Below are 18,523 nucleotides of genomic sequence, written 5' to 3'. Positions count from 1 at the left end.
ACACACACATTTACACATCTATACATATATTCATAACAAGAAAAAAATTCTTGGCATAAAACCTGGTTTTTCAAAATAAATCCTTTCTCTATTGATGTTTTTTTTTATCTGTCATCTTTCCTTTTAGTTGTATATCTACCGGAAGACATTCCCACTCTCTCTCTCTCTCTCTCTCTCTCTCAGTTTTTATTATTTTCTCTCTTGAAAAATTCTCTGCCTGTCTATCAGTCTGTCTCTCTTTCTCTCTCCGTCTTAATTAGTTTCTATTTCATAGATAATCATTCTCTCTCTCTTTCTCTCAATTTTTATTGTTTTCTCTCTTGAATAATTCTCTCTCTCTCTCTCTCAGTGTCAATGAGTTTCTATTTCATAAATTCTCTCGCTCTCTCTCTCTCTCTCACTTTGCCGATGATCTCACACGAACCATTTCAGATAACTATTTATCCTTCCAATTCCTCAAAAAAAAAAAAAAAAAAAAAAAATAAAAAAAAAAAAAAAAAAAAAAAAATGGTATGCAATTTCCTCAAGTCTTCTGCCATAATATTTCCAATAGAACCCCCTTCCTATATCCCCCCCCCCCCCCCCCCACCCCCCCCCCCCCCACCGTCCAAAAGACGCCCGTATGAAAGTTCTGCCGTGGGTGGTAGGTAGGGTTGGGTTAGGGGGTTAGGGTAGGTAGGGGAAGGGAAGGTAGGAGCTTATGACGCATGCGCGCCGCGGAGCGGCGCCGGGAGTATATAAGGGGGCGCCACCGGGCGCTAAGCCGTCACTTACGCCGTAGTTATCAGGGAGTTCGGAGCTCACAGACACACACACAAGATGAAGACCGTAGCTGCCCTGCTTTTGTTGGGAGTCTCTGCCATCGGTACGTCGATTTGTAGAGATTTTCGTGTTTTTATTTTTATTTTGGTGAAATATTTCCATTTTTAACCGATGTGAGACATAAAAAAATAAGGACATTTTATTCTCACGTAAGAGAAAGTTATTTGTGGTGAATTGTTTCCGTCAGTAGTGATTTTCTTTGGTCAGTTTCGAGTGACGCGTCGGATGTATGTATATACGTACTGTTCCTCTTTGGTTCATTTTGTTTCAAGTAGAGAAATGATGAGATTCATAAAGATTCATTTCTAGTACCGGAAACAGTTCTGAAATAAAGTTAAAAAATTATTTTTAAAGATATATTTTATGACACAAAACCATTCAAAAGTTAATATATAAACATATAGAACATATATGATCCAAATTTTGATTATATTAAAAAATTCGTTCTTGTACCAAAAGCAGTTCTGAAATAACGTTTAAAAATTATTTTTAGAAATATATTTTATGACACAAAACCATTCAACAGTTAATATATATATATATATAAAATATAGAAAATATTTATTGTAATATGCTTTATGAGAGGTCTGAAATTGCGTTAAAAGATTATTTTAAAATACATTTCATGGCGTAAAATTTAACAGTTAATATATATAAAAAATATAAAAATATTTATTGTAATATGCTTTTTATATATCTCAAAATTTTGATTTATATTATAACATTCATTCTTGTACCGGAATCAGTTTTGAAATAGCGTTAAAAATTCTTTTTATAAATATATTTTAAGGGATAATATCATTAGACAGTTAATATATAAAAAATATACATTTCTTTATTGTAATATGCCTTTCACACATCTAAAAATTTTGGTTATGTTAAAAAGATTCATTCTTGTACCAGAAGCACTTCTGAAATAGTGTTAAAAATTTATTTTTTGAAATATATTTTATCGCACAAAACCATTCAACAGTTAAGTTAATATACATGAAAAATACCAAAAATATTTTTTATAATATGCCTTTTACACATTTCAAAATATTATATTTTAAAGCATAATAGCATTCAACAGTTAATATATTAAAAAATATCAAAAATATTTATTGCAATGCGCTCAAAAATTATATTCTACCAAAGGTGCTGATGGTAATTTCAACGCACCATTAGACATAGATAGTTATCCAAAATTGAATATTAGCAATTTTCTAATACTATTTATACATTAACTCTTAAAATAACTATTATAATCATATATTGCCCATAGTATCTGCGACGCCAATTTCTTCTACCAAATCAATAAATTTGTCAGATCTATGATTATCAAAAGGTAGAGATCTTTCTCGAAAGAATTTGATCTGAGGGATTTCAACGATTCGGTAGGTAGCTATCCCAGATTTATTTATTATTTATAATGGATAATAACATTGGTTTTGTTATATATTTCTTTTGGTTTAAGTAGACGAGGAATATCTTTTTTTGTTACATTTTATGTGTGATCATTTTGTCATTTTCTGTGATGTATATATATATATATATATTATATATATATATATATATATATATATATAATATATATATATACATATATATATATATATATATATATAGTATATATATATATATATATATATATATATATATAAATAACATAAAATAAGTGAAAAAAAACAAGGTAAAAAATATAATTTACGACGATTCATTTTTAATACGCTCGTCGTGTAGAAACAGCGGTGTTGCCAGATTCCGCTCACTCAATTATCTTAAGCATCAGTTTCACTTTCCGCGCACTGAAGGAGGTTGCTGATGAGATATAGCTTTCACTGTGGAATGTCAGTGATCTCTCTCTCGTCAATCATCTCGTCGTCTCATCTCGTCATCTCTCGTGTCTCTCCTCGTCTCTCTCTGTCTCTCTCTCTCTCTCTCTCTCTCTGTCGTCTATGGTACTAATTTTTCTTGCAGCGAATCAAGTTCTTCGTAATTATGTGCGCTCAGAGTTTCCTCTTTTAGAGAGAGAGAGAGAGAGAGAGCATTTACAGGTATGCAATCATTCCCCCCACCCCACCCATCCCCGCCCCCCACACCCCCTCAGAGCCCCGCACCCCCTCAGAGCCTGCGACTTTGGAGCGTTCTCACCAAAAGAATTCCAACCACGCCAAGCCGTTTTCGCTAACCGGTCGAAGGCAATTTCTTTCGTAGTATCTTGAGTTTCCCTTTTCTCCCGTTGTTCATTTGTTTTATTTACTTATTCATTTGTTTATTCGCTTATCCATTCATTTATCCGTCCGTCTTAGACGCGCGATTGCTTCTCACTCAACAATAGGTCTAGAGTTTCGTGTGCGGTCGAGTCGAGCTGGCTCGCGGTTTTGGTCTATAATGGCGTATTTCTCTCTCTCTCTCTCTCTCTCTCTCTCTCTCTGTTCTTCGAAAAGCTTTTGTCCTTTGTGACACCTGACACCTTCTGGTGACGGGGATAACTTTCTCTCTCTCTCTCTCTGTCGGTGGGCCACACAGACGAAAGTGAAAGGGTTGCTCCTTTCCACGCCATTAAAAGCTCACCACGTGACCTCTCCTCCTCCTTTCCTTTCCTTTCGTCTTTTTCGTCCCAATAGTCGGTTCCTTTGGGGGCACTGAAACCCAGTTTGTTTGTTTGTTTGTTTTTTGTTTGTTTCGGTGTGTGGTTTCTTGTTTTCATTCTTGTTATCGTCTGGGTGAGCTTACCACGTTTCGTTTTCTGATACATGAGGGAATGCAGATTATAGGCCTATAATCTGCATTCCCTCATACTTTTTCCGTTATCTATCCGAATTCCTATATCTGTACCTCACTGAGGCAATTTTCCGTTGAAAACGGTTCATTGTTAACGGCTTTAACTCTAAACTATAGACGTTTAATGAGAAAAAACACCAATTCTTTAAGTTTAGGCCTGGACCAGCGTCAACAAACCGTTGTTTGGTGCATTCTAAGCCTATGGTCACGATTTCCCGAATAATTTTCGGATCTTTCTCTCACTTAACCAGTTCCCCGTCGATGAAAACAGTTGATTTTTAACGTGATTAATTCTAAACTACGTTAGTTTAATAAGATAAGGTTAAATTATTCAGTAGTTAGTCTAAATCAGCGCTGAGACCTCGTAAAACTACACATGCGCAGTGTGCAAGGACGGATATGCGACTAGCAACAATGATTATGATTATTCCTTTCTTTTCGTTTGTCTCTCAAGCGCAAAATTTATCCATTTCCACGCCCTCAACTACCTGACGCCCACGTCATACGCCCACGATTTGGTTTGCACTCTGTGACACGGACGTTTTTGTACAAGAGTGTTTTGGGAGGCGACCCACTGTATACATACGACCTCAGGGCTACGCCCGTTTATATGTCACTACGCCCATGACTTTTTCTGTTTCAGGAGCGCCCACCTGCTCAACCTTCATGTCAGAATGATTGAGGCTTTTTTTCACCGTTTTTTGTGTCTTTTTTTAAAAGAGGTTGGGGCTAGTTTGAGGGATGATTCGTGGTTGTTTGTACTGATTCTCAAGTGTCTTGTGTCCTCGTAGCATTTTTTAGGTTGGGGGGCCGGTAATAAGGACTATTCCCTCCCTCTCTTATGATTCTATGATTCTTGTACCGTCTCTGAATCCTTAAAACCGTCAGAAATCCAAAAAAATGAGAATCATTTCTGCGAAAACTTACTTATTTCGCCATCAGTAATAGTAGTTGCATAGATTCGCCTTTGCAACGGCTCTTATCATACGAAGATAATTACTTTTGTCTCTCCAGTGCCGTAGACAGTCTTAAATTCCTGAAGCTGCCCAGGACGGGCAAATCTACCCAAAATATATACCCGGTCCCTTAAGAAAACCTGGGGGTAATGGTATTCCCTCTACGAACGAGAGGAAATGCCAACGAGAGATAATTCCGTAACCTGGGGGGGCATCTGCTCTTAGGATTGGTCAACCGATTGCCCTTTGAGGAACACACACACACACACACAAAAGAATAAAAAAAGAAAAAATAAAACACAGAAGGGAAATGAATATTATAAGTCTAGCGCCGGGGACGCGGCTGGATGCACGAAGAACCGATGATTGAAGGAGCCAAAGAAACCGCGATAGAAAGAGAGTGATTTGATTTGATACGAGAGAGAGACTGACATGTCTTCCTCCGTCTTCAGTGAGAAAGAAACTTGACATTTCTTTAGCCTATCGGAGAGGACATTTCCATAAAAAGGGAGAGAAAAGTATGATGACTCTTTACCATTCATAGGCCTAGAGAGGTGAACGGCGGGATTCAAGGCCGGTGAAAGTGGTTTTACGTTTTAAACTGCTATATTATACGCTCGCGTACGACCAGGAAGGGTTGCGTCTACTATAGCTCGTTTGACTATGTTGCCCACCTTTGGGGCTGGTTTTTTTTTGGGGGGCGGGGAGTGAGAGGGGCTTAATTAAGGTACCCAGAACCATTGTTCCTACGCCTTTCTGGTTCATGTTAAGTATGCCATCCAGTCTTTTAGAAGGGCGAATGAGTCTTAAAGACTCATATAGCCGAGAATGGCATGCTATTGCTATAGTGCATTCTCTCTTACATCTACGGCTGCTTTATGGAGGTAAAAGGGTTCGGAAGAACCCTTGGTTCCAGTTATCTTCCAGAAGGACCTGTCTTCCAGAAGCCAGCTTCTTCAACAGTCATTGGTTCCAGTTACCTTCCAGCAGGACCTGTCTTCCAGAAGCCAGCTTCTTCAACAGTCATTGGTTCCAGTTACCTTCCAGCAGGACCTGTCTTCCAGAAGCCAACTCCATAACAATCATTGGTTCCAGTTAACTTCCAGCAGGACCTGTCTTCCAGTAGCCAACTTCTTCAACAGCCATTGGTTCCAGTTACCTTCCAGAGAGACCTGTCTTCCAGAAGCGCCAACTCTTCAACAATCATTGGTTCCAGTTACCTTCCAGCAGAACCTGTCTTCCAGAAGCGCCAACTCTTCAACAATCATTGGTTCCAGTTAACTTCCAGCAGGATCCGACTTCCAGAAGCCAGTTTCTTCAACAATCATTGGTTCCAGTACCTTCCAGAATCCCCAACTCTACCAGAGTGGCGCTTTGTTTGTCTTCGTTCCAACAAAGAAAGCGCCAACTCTTCAACAATCATTGGTTCCAACACCTTCCAGAATCCCCAACTCTTCCAGAGTGGCGCTTGGTTTGTCTTCGTTCCAACAAAGAAAGGTCATACACTACGCAGTCATGCTTGTATCCAGGGCCCAGTTTAGGGTCCTTCTCCAGGGAAGGAAGGAAGGAAAGGGGGTAGGATTGTCTCCCCTTCTTCCATCAACAAACCTTCCAGGTCTTGAAGAAGAAGAGGTGACTGGGTCTGCGTGCTGCCTTAAACCGTTAGCTCGACCTACCTCAGTGAAAGTGAGAGGCTTTTTTTTTTCTTATGGCATTCCCACGAACGCCAGGGTGATAAGTAGAGTTTTGTCAACATTGCGATGTCTTTGAAAACATTCCTAGAGTTACAAAAGAAACTTTGCTACGAATAAGATAGAAGAATAAAGGAACTATGTAATTACAACATAGAGTTACCCAGAAGGCGAATAATATAGGATATTAATGCCCCCAGTAGACATTCAAATAAGATAACATGAACCGGTCTTGAAATAAGTACTTTGAACAACCGTGTTCTTTTTTAATAGTTTTTTCGTGGATCTTTTTTTTTTATTGATTTTAATATTTTCACCAACTTCTGTCTGAAAGTTAGCTGTTTGCTCTCTCTCTCTCCCTCTCTCTTTACATATATACCTATTTATATATGAAAGAACATCAAAACTTTGACTTGTAAATTATCTGGGAGGGTTGAACCTCTCTCTCTCTCTCTCTCTCTCTCTGTCCAGGAATCCCAGCGCTGGAAAGTTGAAACGTTCCCTGGAAACAACCCCAAGGTCTCTTTTCCCTTGAACCTCCGTTTTCTCCCAATTTTCCACAAAAGTTTCTCCTTTTGGGAATCCAAGGTGATATAAGCCTTAATCTCAAGGCTATAGGGCCTCGTTAAGACCAATTATCCATTAGAATAATTATCTGAGAGATGTTTGAGGTGATGTAAGCCTTGATTCTAAGGCTAACGTGTCTCGTTCTGACCCTTTACATATCAGATTTAGTCGCTGAGAAATGTTTGTTAAAACCGAATGTCTTATCCAACGGTTGTTGGAAACCAACGCCCTTAGGCTTTTATGGTTTTTTTGCGTCGTAACTCCTGCAATCATTTGCTATTTCTTCACTTGCCAATCATTTTAGCCGCTTCAATGGCTGTGTAAACAGTCTCTCTCTCTCTCTCTCCACGGCGTTTTTTGGGATTTTGGTATCGTATCTATTGCGAGAAGTTATCGTTTTTTTCACTTGCCAATCTTCCTAGTCGCGTCAGTTGGCTGTGTGTAAACAATCTCTCTCTCTCTCTCTCTCTCTCTCTCTCTCTCTCTCTCTCTCTCAAGCCTTTCACATCTCACGTCAGCCAGCTGTGTGTGTGTGTTCCGATTGATTATATATATATATATTTTTCTAAACGCGCCATTGATAAATGATGTAGCCTGCACACTCCTCACGCTGAAAGTGAACGATCGTAATTGGGAGCGAACGTCAATAATGGGAAAAACACACAAACTTTCACGTGGGTCAATGGCCAATGCGTCTGCGTTTTACAAGACTTCGTCTTTTTTTCATTTGATTCGTTTGTCAATGATTGTTGTGGTCCATTATTGGTCAGCTGATTCTCATAAGCTGTATAAAATAGCCGCGTTCCTTCGTCTAACGTATCTACCATACACGCAACTATAATACGACATTATGGTCACTTTAGTACCGCCAGCCACTTTTAGAACTTTAGTGCGACCATTTCAGCGAAAACTACAGTCATTTGTTTTACGGAGCGGAGCGAGCGCCCCGGTACTAAATCAGATGTTTCCCGCGATTGCGAGGAATAAACGTTTCCTGCCTTCTATCTAATGGGGTTCCTGAACGCGGCCGTGAGAAAACCACACGGCAAGATATGAAAGTTGATAAAAAAAAAAAGTAGTCAGAAAAAGTATTTTAAAATCAGTTTTCTGACTCAAAATTCCTCACGAGAGGAAATAGAATGCTCTATTTTCTCTTAGAAAGCAGAAATGCCTGTTGTCTCAGCTGCAGAGAGCTGGGAAAGTACCAATATGATAGATTATCTCTGTTGAATGGAAATCAAGATGGCTACTCTTGTAAATGATAGAGATTATCTTCGTCAAATTCAAGATGGTTATACTCTCGTGTATAGATTTGAATAGACAGTCATTGATATGATTTGATCAATATAATTCATATAGAATTGCTTCTCTCTCTCTCTCTCTCTCTCTCTCTCTCTCTCTCTCTCTCTCTCTCTCAGCGTGAAGTAACGGGTTTGCGAGAGGGAGAAGGAGAGAGAGAGAGAGTCGTAAATACCACTGAATTATTTTTATCAATAATCCTAACCAATAATCCTGACCTTAACCTATGCATAAGCTAAGCCAGTAGGCTGTAAAAGTAACGTGTAGACCGCAAACCTCTGCCAAGGCTGGCAAACCAAATCGCTTAACCAAATACTCCTTTATATAGAACGAATCTTCTCACCCAAACTTTGACCAAATCTTGTTAACAGTTAGACTCAGCTCCTGTCGAATTTTTAACAGATTCCACACGTAGGTTTCGGCTTAAATCGTGATCACAGGCGTACTTCATGACGTGCGTGACTGCCGGCTCCACGGAGCTAACGATGTAGCACGTGGCGGAAGAGAGCGTGGAATTCCGCCATTTTGAAAAAAAAAGAAAAAGTAGAAACTATTTGATACGTGATTCGATCGAATCTGTACGGAAGCTTAGCGTCTGTCTGATCAGGAACTGATACTTTTTAACGAATTATAAAATAAGGGGGGGCGAGGGGGAAGGTAGTGGAAAGCTCTCTCTCTCTCTCTCTCTCTCTCTCTCTCTCTCTCTCTCTCTGGTGCCAGGTTATTTGATATAATTGTTCATCTGTTTTTCCTAATTTTGTTTTATTGTTGGGGAAAATGCTCTCTCTCTCTCTCTCTCTCTCTCTCTCTCTCTCTCTCTCTGTTTAGTCCTGGACTGTAAAGCTTTTTATTTTTTGTTCTTTTGCAAGATTCGGTTACGTCCAATGCCACTAAAACTAGGCCTAAGGCCTGTTTAAGTGTACAAACTCCCTTTACTTGTTTGTGGCACTCCCCAATGACCTTCCTCTTGAGAGAGAGAGAGAGAGAGAGAGAGAGAGAGAGAGAGAGAGAGAGATTCATCACTGAACAAAAAAAAAAAACAACATTAGTTCCAACTGCTCTCAGCTGCGAAGACAAAAATATTCACATAAAAAAAAAAGCAATTTTACTTGTTCAAGCAGTCTTTGCTTGTGGCCACTTTCTCTCTCTCTCTCTCTCTATCTCTCTGACGTGGAAAGTGAAACTTTTGTTTTTTTGTATTTGTTGGACGTGTGACAACAGAATTAATGTCCTTAGCAGGTGCTGTTTGGTAAGAAACTGCAATTTTACTTATTTTTTGTTCATTAACTCAATTCACCAGCTGTTCCACAAGTCTGCTAGAACTCACTTCTGTCAAAGAGCAAGGTGGTCTGCCCCCCTCAACCTCTTCTCCCAGACTATATATTTCAGCGTCCTTATTATCTTCCTTAATTTGTCGCTGACTACTGATTATAATTATCCCTTCAATTCATCTGGTCGACTGGTTTTGTCCTATCCCACTTCAGAGTATGGGGTCTATAGCGTTTAAGCTGTCAGTTTTGATGGCAAATATATTTTACCACTTTTCTGTAAGAGAATTTGTTGATTTTTTATTTTTTATTTTTTCACTTTTTGGGGGGACCTTTACAAATTTCTCTGTGCCCTCAGAAAACGCCACGACGCCATGGTAATATAAACAAACAAATAAGTAAATAAATGGAGATATAACACCGAAAAAATTAACTCTGACCTTCCATTAACCTCCGAAAAAGGTCTGGCAAAAACATAAGCGGATATAAACTTTCTCCCTTTTCCAAGGAATCTTATCCTTCGTCACTCTCCAGCTCCCCCTGTGTGATCTTTGAGTCTATTGTTCGAACGAACATCGTGTGAAGCGTCCAAACTCATTAGGTCAGGGCCAGAAGAGACGGTATTTTGTTGATAAAAATGGCTGGAAATTGGTCTTTATTGCCACAAATATCTCTGTGAGTGGCCTGTCTTGTCTTGTACAGAGTGTGAGAAAGAGGGTACTAAGAATTCCATCCCTCAATCTTCATTGTTTCTCACTGACATCTTTCCTCTTCATTGTTTCTCATGCCCTCCTTTCGTACGAAGTGGAGAAAGGTCAGGTCAGGTCAGGTCAAGCCATAAATGCTTATTATAGTAAGGTCTAGGGGTCACGCTTTTATGAGAGATGAACCTTGCTGGGGAACTGAATCTTGTCGGAAAATTGGTTGGGAGAGTGAAAGGTCTCTTCAGTTTCTTAGTGATTACCAACTCTCTTTCTGCTATTGTCAGTGTGAATAGTACTAGATCTACTGGTACTGCTAATGCTCTTCTGCTCTTTACAGTAGGAATTGTCTTTATTTACACCGGCATGGCTCAGTGGTAGCTCGCTGACTTTGCCAGAGTTAAGGTCCTTGTCGATGACAACACTCCCAGCTTCTCTGGACAGATAGCTGGTCGCAAATCATTCCAGAACAACAAACAACTACGCAAACAAACAAGCAAAAGAGAGAGAGAGAGAGCCTCCTGGCGACGAGAAACCTGGATTAATATCACGAAGTTTCCAACGGGGTCTCCATGGTCTAAAGTCTCTATCTAAACCGTCTGCCATCTGTTGTCTCTGCTGGCGAGGAGAGAAGAGCCCACAATACAAACGACAAAGGCGTCCTCGGACTTCCATTTTCTATTTCACTTCACAGCTGCTCGAGAGGTTTTCAAGGCCCTGCCCTACATTTGGGTTATTCACCGTTCGCTCGGTTTCGTGGCCACAACGTTCCATTTGCGGTCGGAAAGAAACCGGGAGAATAAAAATGGAAATTGTTTTCGTTTTCTTCATGGCCGCTGCTGGAGGGGTTGTTGCTCCTAGGTCTAGTAGGTGGCAAGGGAGCCGATCATGAAGACATAAAGATTTTAGGTCTATACATACATATGTATATGGAAATTTGGGATGGTATTGAGCAGGGAACATCAAGAGCATTCACAGAGCCTTAATCTAGTCAAGGGTAAACCTGACATAAACAAACGAACAATGACAATGATGCATGAATTGAGACCATTGTTCATCTGGGTATTAGCTTCTAATAGGCCTCTGTTTTCATGTCTTTACCAGTATCGTGGTGAATATCTTTGAGAACTGTATCAAATTTATCCCCCTGCTTTCCTTACTTAAAGCTCTCAAGGACTCTCTTGGCAATCTTAACACGTCTTAGCCCCTTTATAAACTGCAGTTGTTAATCACAAATCATGCTATGCAAATAACGCTTATAAGGAATCCCTGAGGGTTATTCAAACCTGCTTTTACTTCTGGCTAATTTGAACCAGTATCTTTGATTATATTTTTTCAGCACAATGCTCTTCTTTCAAGCAATGTAAATCTCCTTTCTGTCCTGATGTAGTCTCATCCATTTGGTATATAATCAACTCCATCTTCAAGCCTAGGTTATAATATTGCATGCCAGCTTACTACTTCCTCTACTGGCTTCTAGGGCTAATTTCCAGGCCTAATGTAGCCTAATTCAGACTTTTGCCGCAGGTACCAGATTGCCACACTTGCTGTAAATGTAGAGTTGTATCATTCGACTTCTAAAAGTATTGTGAAACCAAATTACCAGCTTTAAATCATGTGTGATTGTTTATTGATAAGTGTAAGAAAGTGCTTGGAGATTTAAGTGCATGGATGTTTTTTCTGCTTTTGTTTGCTAAGTAATCATTGTTATAATGCCTATGAAGGTACTTTTGCTCTTGTTTCAGATGTCTGGATGTGCTCTGCATACACTTGAGTATTGGGACGAGGCTTTTAAAGTATATAGTTGGCATTAAGGATGAGAAAACAGACTTTCATAAACTGTTTCGATTAAATGTTTACCCAGCATACGCTTAAAGGCTGTAGTAGTTAGCCTAACCAATTTTGCTTCATTTTCAGGTTTCAATAGTGACAGAGTGTCCTCCTTTATCTTGAAGCTCTGCAATCAGTATGCAACTGCAGTAAAATGATAAATGCATGTTTATCTTTAGTTAATTATTAAATTCTCTCTCCCACCCTCCTCGTACGATACGCGTTGCCTTTGGCAAATACCAGGAGCGCAAGAGTCGTCGGTTTCACCCGGCGGTGCGGGCAACTGGCAGTGCCCACACGAGTTCGGCTTCTACCCCCACGACACCTCCTGCGACAAATACTACTCCTGCGAGGCGGGAGTCGCCACCCTGAAGACCTGCGGGAACGGCCTCGCCTTCGACGACACCGACCCAGAGTTCCTGAGGGAGAACTGCGACTACAGTCACAATGTAGACTGTACCGGTCGGCCTCAGCTCGGTACGGAGTGACAGGGTCAACACAGACACAATGGCTGATTGCTCACTCAAATATGGCCTCACAAAGCGACACTGAGCGTCCATTTCTTGCCCTGGCAGTGTTTGTTCACCTACTAACGCAAACATAGTCCCTCACAAGCAACACTGGGTCCCTTTTCTGTCCGGACATTAAAGAAAAGAGTTTAGATTGTGGTTAGCGGTGTCATATGGGTCTGTTCTCTCCTTCAGTGGCATCTTTTCGTCCAAGTCTATTTTTCATGGTGATGGAAATGTCGATACATTTGGGGAAAAACCGTATTTAAACTGGATCGAAACAGACCGGAAACAGAAAGTACGGGGCAAAGTTGGTGGTTGGGATTTTGTACTCTTACATTTATAGAAGGTCTGTGTGTTGTTCTCCACTGTGTTCCTCTCCACTTGAACTTGTGTACAGATACGATTTACAGGAAGAAGGTGAAGGGATGGTCTCACTAGTTGATAGCGTTTTGTTTCCTACTTAACTTAATCCACACTACTAAACAGGAAATGGCTCCCTGGTTGTTGCAAAGCAGGACCTTCTTGGAGCATAACAACCAGAGAAACTTGTCTTTTAATCCTATTGGTCTAGCTAGAGAACTGTGGGTTTTGGCACGAACTGACGGGTAACAGGTTATCATGTCCTCATACAATATACACTCATACCTAGTTTAGCACTTAGATTCCTTTCATTTCATGCATTACCTCCTTCTCTAATCACTGAACCTTTAGTATACCAATGATTCTAACTAATGGTGATGGCTCTGGAACACACGTACAGGACTGGCACAGGAGGACGATTTCATCTACGAAGATTTTGTGTGCCCCAAGGACAACGGCTTCTTCGCCCACGAGACCCAGTGTGACGCCTACTGGGGCTGCAAAGATGGCGTGCCTTCATTCAAGCTGTGCGGGAATGGGCTAGCCTTTGACGACAGGAATGACACGAGAGAGCACTGCAACTATCTGTTCACTGTTGAGTGTGGCAGCCGCACCGAACTTGGTAGGGCCGTTGGCGTGTGACAGAGAGAGCGTGACAGGAATTCTGGAGTCTCCTCCCTTGAATTTTTCTCACTGATGCATGACCCTTGCCTTTACTAGTCTGCATTTTGAAAGACACTCATTCATTCTCGCATGCTTTTGGACACCATTACAAATATCACATATATTTCCATACATCAGTCATATACTGTGTGAGCAAAGTGTGTAATATGGGATATGATCTCTGAATATATAGATGAAACTGGCTATATTTTCTATATTTTCTGTACCCAGTTGCCAATGCTACTAACTAAATTGTTGTCTGTTCTATGTGTTACACAGAACCCCCAATTTCCACCCCCCACTGCCCCAACCTCTACGGTATCTTCCCTGACCCTGATGACTGCGCCGTCTTCTGGTCTTGCTGGGATGGAGAGGCTTCGCGTTACGCTTGCGCCCCAGGTCTGGCCTACGACAGGAAGTCCCGCGTCTGCAACTGGATGGACAACATTGCCGAATGCAAACAGCAGAGAGGTTAGTATGGGTCCTGCTGGGTCCAGCAATGTCAATATTGGGAGTTACGGAGCAATGAGAATCTTTCCCGCTCATTTCTGGTCAGGAGAATCCTGGAGAAGCCAGTCTGTATTCTAGTGGTTCTTGGGAAATGTTGCTAAATCCGATAAGATCCTGATGTAAGAATTCTTGTTCTATTTCATTATTATTCTTATCATCATTATTCAAAAAATGAAACCTAATCATGTGGAACAAGCCTACCAAAGGGGCCACTGAACTGAAATGCAAACTTCCAAAGAACTTGGTGTTCATGAGGAAGAAATAAGATAGGTAGGACTTCTGGCTAACCGCCTTCCTTGCTCTTCCAGCTGCCATGGAACAGGACATCCAGTGCCCTGCCCCAGGTGAACTCACTGCCACCGGATCCTTCTCTCGCCACCCCCACCCCGAAGACTGCCGTCAGTACTTCGTCTGCCTGGACGGTGTTGCCCGCGAGTACGGATGTCCCATCGGCACGGTCTTCCAGATCGGCCAAGAGGATGGCTTCGGCCAGTGCGCTGATCCAGAGAACGTCCCCGGATGGTAAGCAACTCATAGCTCGTTTAAAGACCTTGAAATTTTTCCCCCATTGTGCATAATAATTGTCCCACTTTCCAAAAAAAGAGACTCCTTGGCAGGCATGGAAGAATGAAATTCAGATCTACGGGACAGAAAAAGGGGAATATGGGATCTATTCTTTCACCCAATAACATTGCAGAATTTGTCGTAGTAATTTCTGTGTCACTGTGTGTCTATATATCTAACTTTCCCAGTCAACTTCTGTGGAGAACGTAACAGCATGGTACTGCAAGGCTAGAATGTACTTTTACTATATTTACTTACTACTTCCTTTATATCAGTGTTCACCTTAGCATATATATCATTCTGACCATGATTTCATCAGAGCAATCACATAAGGCCACATCGACCTCTCCTGGCTCTATATATAACTATCAGCCCAGTCTCTCCATTTCTGTTGTCGCCGAGCACCAGCAGAGCTGAGAGACAGATCTGACAGTAATAGGACTCTGACTCTGTGGATTCCTCATCATACTGTTTCTGTGGCTCATTTGAGCAAGAAGTTCTGACAAGCAGAGCGAATCACATTACTGTCAGCTCAGTCTAGCCGTTCTCGCTGTCGCTTAGTGGCGGCTTTTCCCTCTTGCATGCAGGTTTCTAGAATTGATGATCACATACCTAGATGGCCTATATTACTGAAATGATTCAGACACTCCTGATTTATAGTCTTAGTCAAAGCAGTTTTAGATGTCTAGCACTGTTAATGAACGCATGGGAGGTTCTTGGCATGAGAAAAACAGAATTCATTATCTACCTCCTCTTCTGGTTTGATCATTTATAGCAATACACTCAGCCTCACGTGTAGTACTGGATTCTGTTCTAGAGAGAAAGAGATGGTGAGGGAAAGAGAGAGAGTTAACTTTTGATGGTGAAACAGAATCCAGGAAAAATGTGATGCTCCATCACGACCTGTAGTGATAAGGGTTTTGGGGGACGTGGTGGAAATGTCCCATAGATATATGCCCTCACATTTGGGTCCCAAAACCCTACTGTGAGGGTTTCAGTGGATCCCTTTCCCAGCAATTTAAAAGAGTAAAAACTCCCCTTTTAGCAAGCCTAAAGTCAAGGACCCTCATATTTAGGCCCAGGGCCCAAACTTTTAGGGTTTTCCATGACCTCCTCTTCCAAAATTTCAGTAGATACCCCATTCTGGAAAACTTAGTTTCACAGGTTCTCACACTGGAGAACCCAGGACCCTCCCCTGAGAGAGATCCCTTGACCACTTCCTCCAAACAGTCCTCAGGGAAGTCCTCATTGTAGGGTCAACCCTGTGAGGACTCCCCACCCCCCCCCCCCCCCGCCACCACCCCCCCATTCCCAGCAATTCACCCTCGTTCCCCCCCACCACGTCTCAACAATCGACTTTACGACTCTCTTAGTGCTGACTACTACGGCGATCTGGACCTAACCGCCCTTCGGAGGAGTCAGCTCCTGCTGGGGAATGTAGGTCTTCAGGACAGCCAAGGTGGAAGTGCGCCCCCAGCCGCCCCAGCCCACAGACCCCGCCGCCCAGTAGCAGCAGCAGCAGCAGCAGCCCAGCCTGCTGACACAGTAGCAGAGGAAGAAGCAATCCAGGCTTGAGATGCCCCGGCCCCTCCCGTCAACTCCAGCAGCAGCAGTAGGTGCGACAAGGTCCCCCCTCACAAAAAAAAGTTCCCATGACAAGGACGTCCTCCAGAATTTTTGACTAAGACTATATATACACCCTTTCCCCCCCTATTTATGCCTCTGAATATATCATTATCTATAAACTTTGCCCTCATATCAAGCACTTGCCATCCATTCCATTATTTGCCATCTCTACATTTTGTCTTCTTGTGTCAGATCTTGTTTTTATTTATGTTTTACTCCTGTGACTAAAATAACTTCTTGTTTTCGTCTCTGCATGTCGAAATAACATCAACTTCCTTCCTTCCTTCGTGTCCGTTTCTGATATAGATTTAGCCTCCACCTTCACGAGAGTGCAATAATATTAGTCTGATTATAGCATCTTGAAGCAATCTGCAAGATTAGAACGACCAGCAGTCACTAATTATAATATTTTAAAAGCATACTATGCATATTGTGAGATCATTGCAACCATTTTGTTTTGTTTTGTGAATGAACTGTCAAACTGAACCGCCCCAATGTTTACATTCTAACTTCATTGTAGCATTTAAAAGCAATTCTTAAGATTAGAACGACCAGCAGTCACTAATTATAGCATTTGAAAATATATTAAGCATATTGAGAGATCATTACAACTATTTTGTTGTGTTTTGTGAATGAATTGTCAAACTGAACCACCCCAATGTTTACATTCTAACTTAATTACAACATCTTAAAGCAATTTGAAAGATTTAAACGACCAGCAGTCACTAATTATGGCATTTATAAGCACTAATTATAGCATTTATAAAGATATGATAAGGTTATTGCAACCATTTTGTTGTGTTTTGTGAGTGAATTGACAAACTGAACCAATCCACTGTTTACATTCTAACTTAATTACAGCATCTTAAAGCAATTCGTAAGATTAGAACGACCAGCAGTCACTAATTATAGTTTATTATAAGCACTAACCATAGCATTCGAAAGCATATAGTAAGGTTATTACAACCATTTTTGAGTGTGTTTTATAAATGAACTGTCAAACTGAACCACCCCAGTGTTTACATTCTAACTTAATTATAGCATTTAAAACCAATTCTTAAGATAAGAACGACCAGCAGTCACTAATTGTAGCATTTATGAGCATATTAAGCATATTGTGATTTATAAGCACTAATTATTGCATTTATAAGCATATGATAAGGTTATTGCAACCATTTTGCTGTGTTTTATGAAAGAACTGTCAAACTGAACCACCCCAATGTTTACATTCTAACCGACTTCTTCTTCTTCCGTTTTCTCTCCACGCAGCGAGGACTACTACGGCGACCTGGACTTAAGGACGCTACGCGGCCTTGGTTTGAGAAAATAAATGTGATTTTCATATATATAAAAAACTATATCATTCGCATATGGATTTTATACAATGTTATTCAGAAGCGTCTTCATTTTTTTATATTACCAAAATAATCCTCACAGTGCCTTATAAACCAAGTTTTTATTTTATATACTCTCTTTTTATATCTTTTTAGTACTACTTTTTTGTTTCCCATCAAGCCTCATTTAAAAAAAAAAGTTTTTTCTTCTCACTTTACGCAATGAATGAAAAACCAAAATGAATGAAATTCATTATTTATTTAAAGGTCAATTATCCAAAATGGAAACTGCTGCTCATAATTTGGGATTAGCCCTGTATAGCCTGTACTATAGCAGCCCTAATTGTTTATAGCTGTGAAACAACTAAATTTCAGCCTTTTTCTTGAAACGTTTAGACTTCCTTTCATTATTCTTGTTTAGCTTTGTCATTCAGTAAGATCAAAACGTCCATTCCTAATTCATAGGTCTAGTGTATACGTACCTTCAGTCTTTTCCAAAGCGAATCGAAAGGCCTAGTCTGTCTTTTTTTGCCCAATCAATCTTGTTGTATTTTGGTCTTTTCGAAAGCAGAGCAATAGTGAATCAGCTCTTTTTTGTGTGTGATCTGTTTCCCAGGCTGTTAAGTAATAGCTATAAACAGGCTATACTCGCTGTAAAATCTCGAGCCTTAACCTAGACTTATGCAGGTTCAAAAGAGTCATTCAGTTTCGACCACTTTTCTCTCCAGTATTACCAGGACTTTTTTTCCTCCCATGTGGGTATCTGTACCCCACTGTGGGTATTTAAATATCCCTCTGGGTATTTATGACCCACTGTGGGTATTTAAATAACCCCCCTGGGTATCTGTACCCGATTGTGGACGTGTTTTTATCTTTTTTTTTTAATTTTCTGTAAAAGCCAGTTTTGTGTAAGCCTGTTGTATATTGTTAAGTTGTACAATAATTTTAAGTATTTTGTAAATAAAATACTCCAGTGATTGTCGTGTGTTTATTTCCACCCTATAAAACACATGCATATGTGTGTATTATACAGAGATAGACGAAAACTGTGACG

The 18,523-nt window shown here is 40.5% G+C and overlaps 1 protein-coding gene across 4 annotated transcripts; it reads left to right on the top strand.

The window, feature by feature from the left end:
- The first annotated feature begins 748 nt into the window (after positions 1–748).
- LOC135204815 (protein obstructor-E-like) lies at positions 749–18,447 on the top strand. 4 transcript variants are annotated; one of them, XM_064235003.1, is made up of 6 exons: positions 749–865; positions 13,173–13,394; positions 13,715–13,906; positions 14,254–14,467; positions 15,883–16,125; positions 17,405–18,447. In XM_064235003.1, the coding sequence occupies exons 1-5, from the start codon at positions 820–822 to the stop codon at positions 16,082–16,084; spliced, it is 876 nt and encodes a 291-aa protein (XP_064091073.1). In that variant the 5' UTR covers positions 749–819; the 3' UTR covers positions 16,085–16,125; positions 17,405–18,447. The 4 variants fall into 4 exon arrangements, with proteins under 4 accessions (XP_064091073.1, XP_064091072.1, XP_064091071.1 ...); XM_064235002.1 differs by lacking the exon at positions 13,173–13,394 and adding an exon at positions 12,144–12,377 and having other exon boundaries at positions 764–865; positions 15,883–16,121; XM_064235001.1 differs by lacking the exon at positions 13,173–13,394 and adding an exon at positions 12,144–12,377 and having other exon boundaries at positions 764–865.
- Positions 18,448–18,523: the final 76 nt, after the last annotated feature.

Source organism: Macrobrachium nipponense, chromosome 47 (genome assembly GCF_015104395.2).
Source record: "Macrobrachium nipponense isolate FS-2020 chromosome 47, ASM1510439v2, whole genome shotgun sequence".
Taxonomy (NCBI): domain Eukaryota; kingdom Metazoa; phylum Arthropoda; class Malacostraca; order Decapoda; family Palaemonidae; genus Macrobrachium; species Macrobrachium nipponense.
Note: the sequence above shows the minus strand (reverse complement) of the source record. Positions and strands in the feature narration are given on the sequence as shown.

Excerpts from the sequence above, each read along its gene's own strand:
- LOC135204815 (XM_064235002.1), top strand. The coding sequence starts at position 820 with ATGAAGACCGTAGCTGCCCTGCTTTTGTTGGGAGTCTCTGCCATCG. Across the intron at positions 12,378-13,714 it reads TACCGGTCGGCCTCAGCTCG|AACCCCCAATTTCCACCCCC; the intron begins GTACGGAGTGAC and ends TGTGTTACACAG. Across the intron at positions 13,907-14,253 it reads CGAATGCAAACAGCAGAGAG|CTGCCATGGAACAGGACATC; the intron begins GTTAGTATGGGT and ends TTGCTCTTCCAG.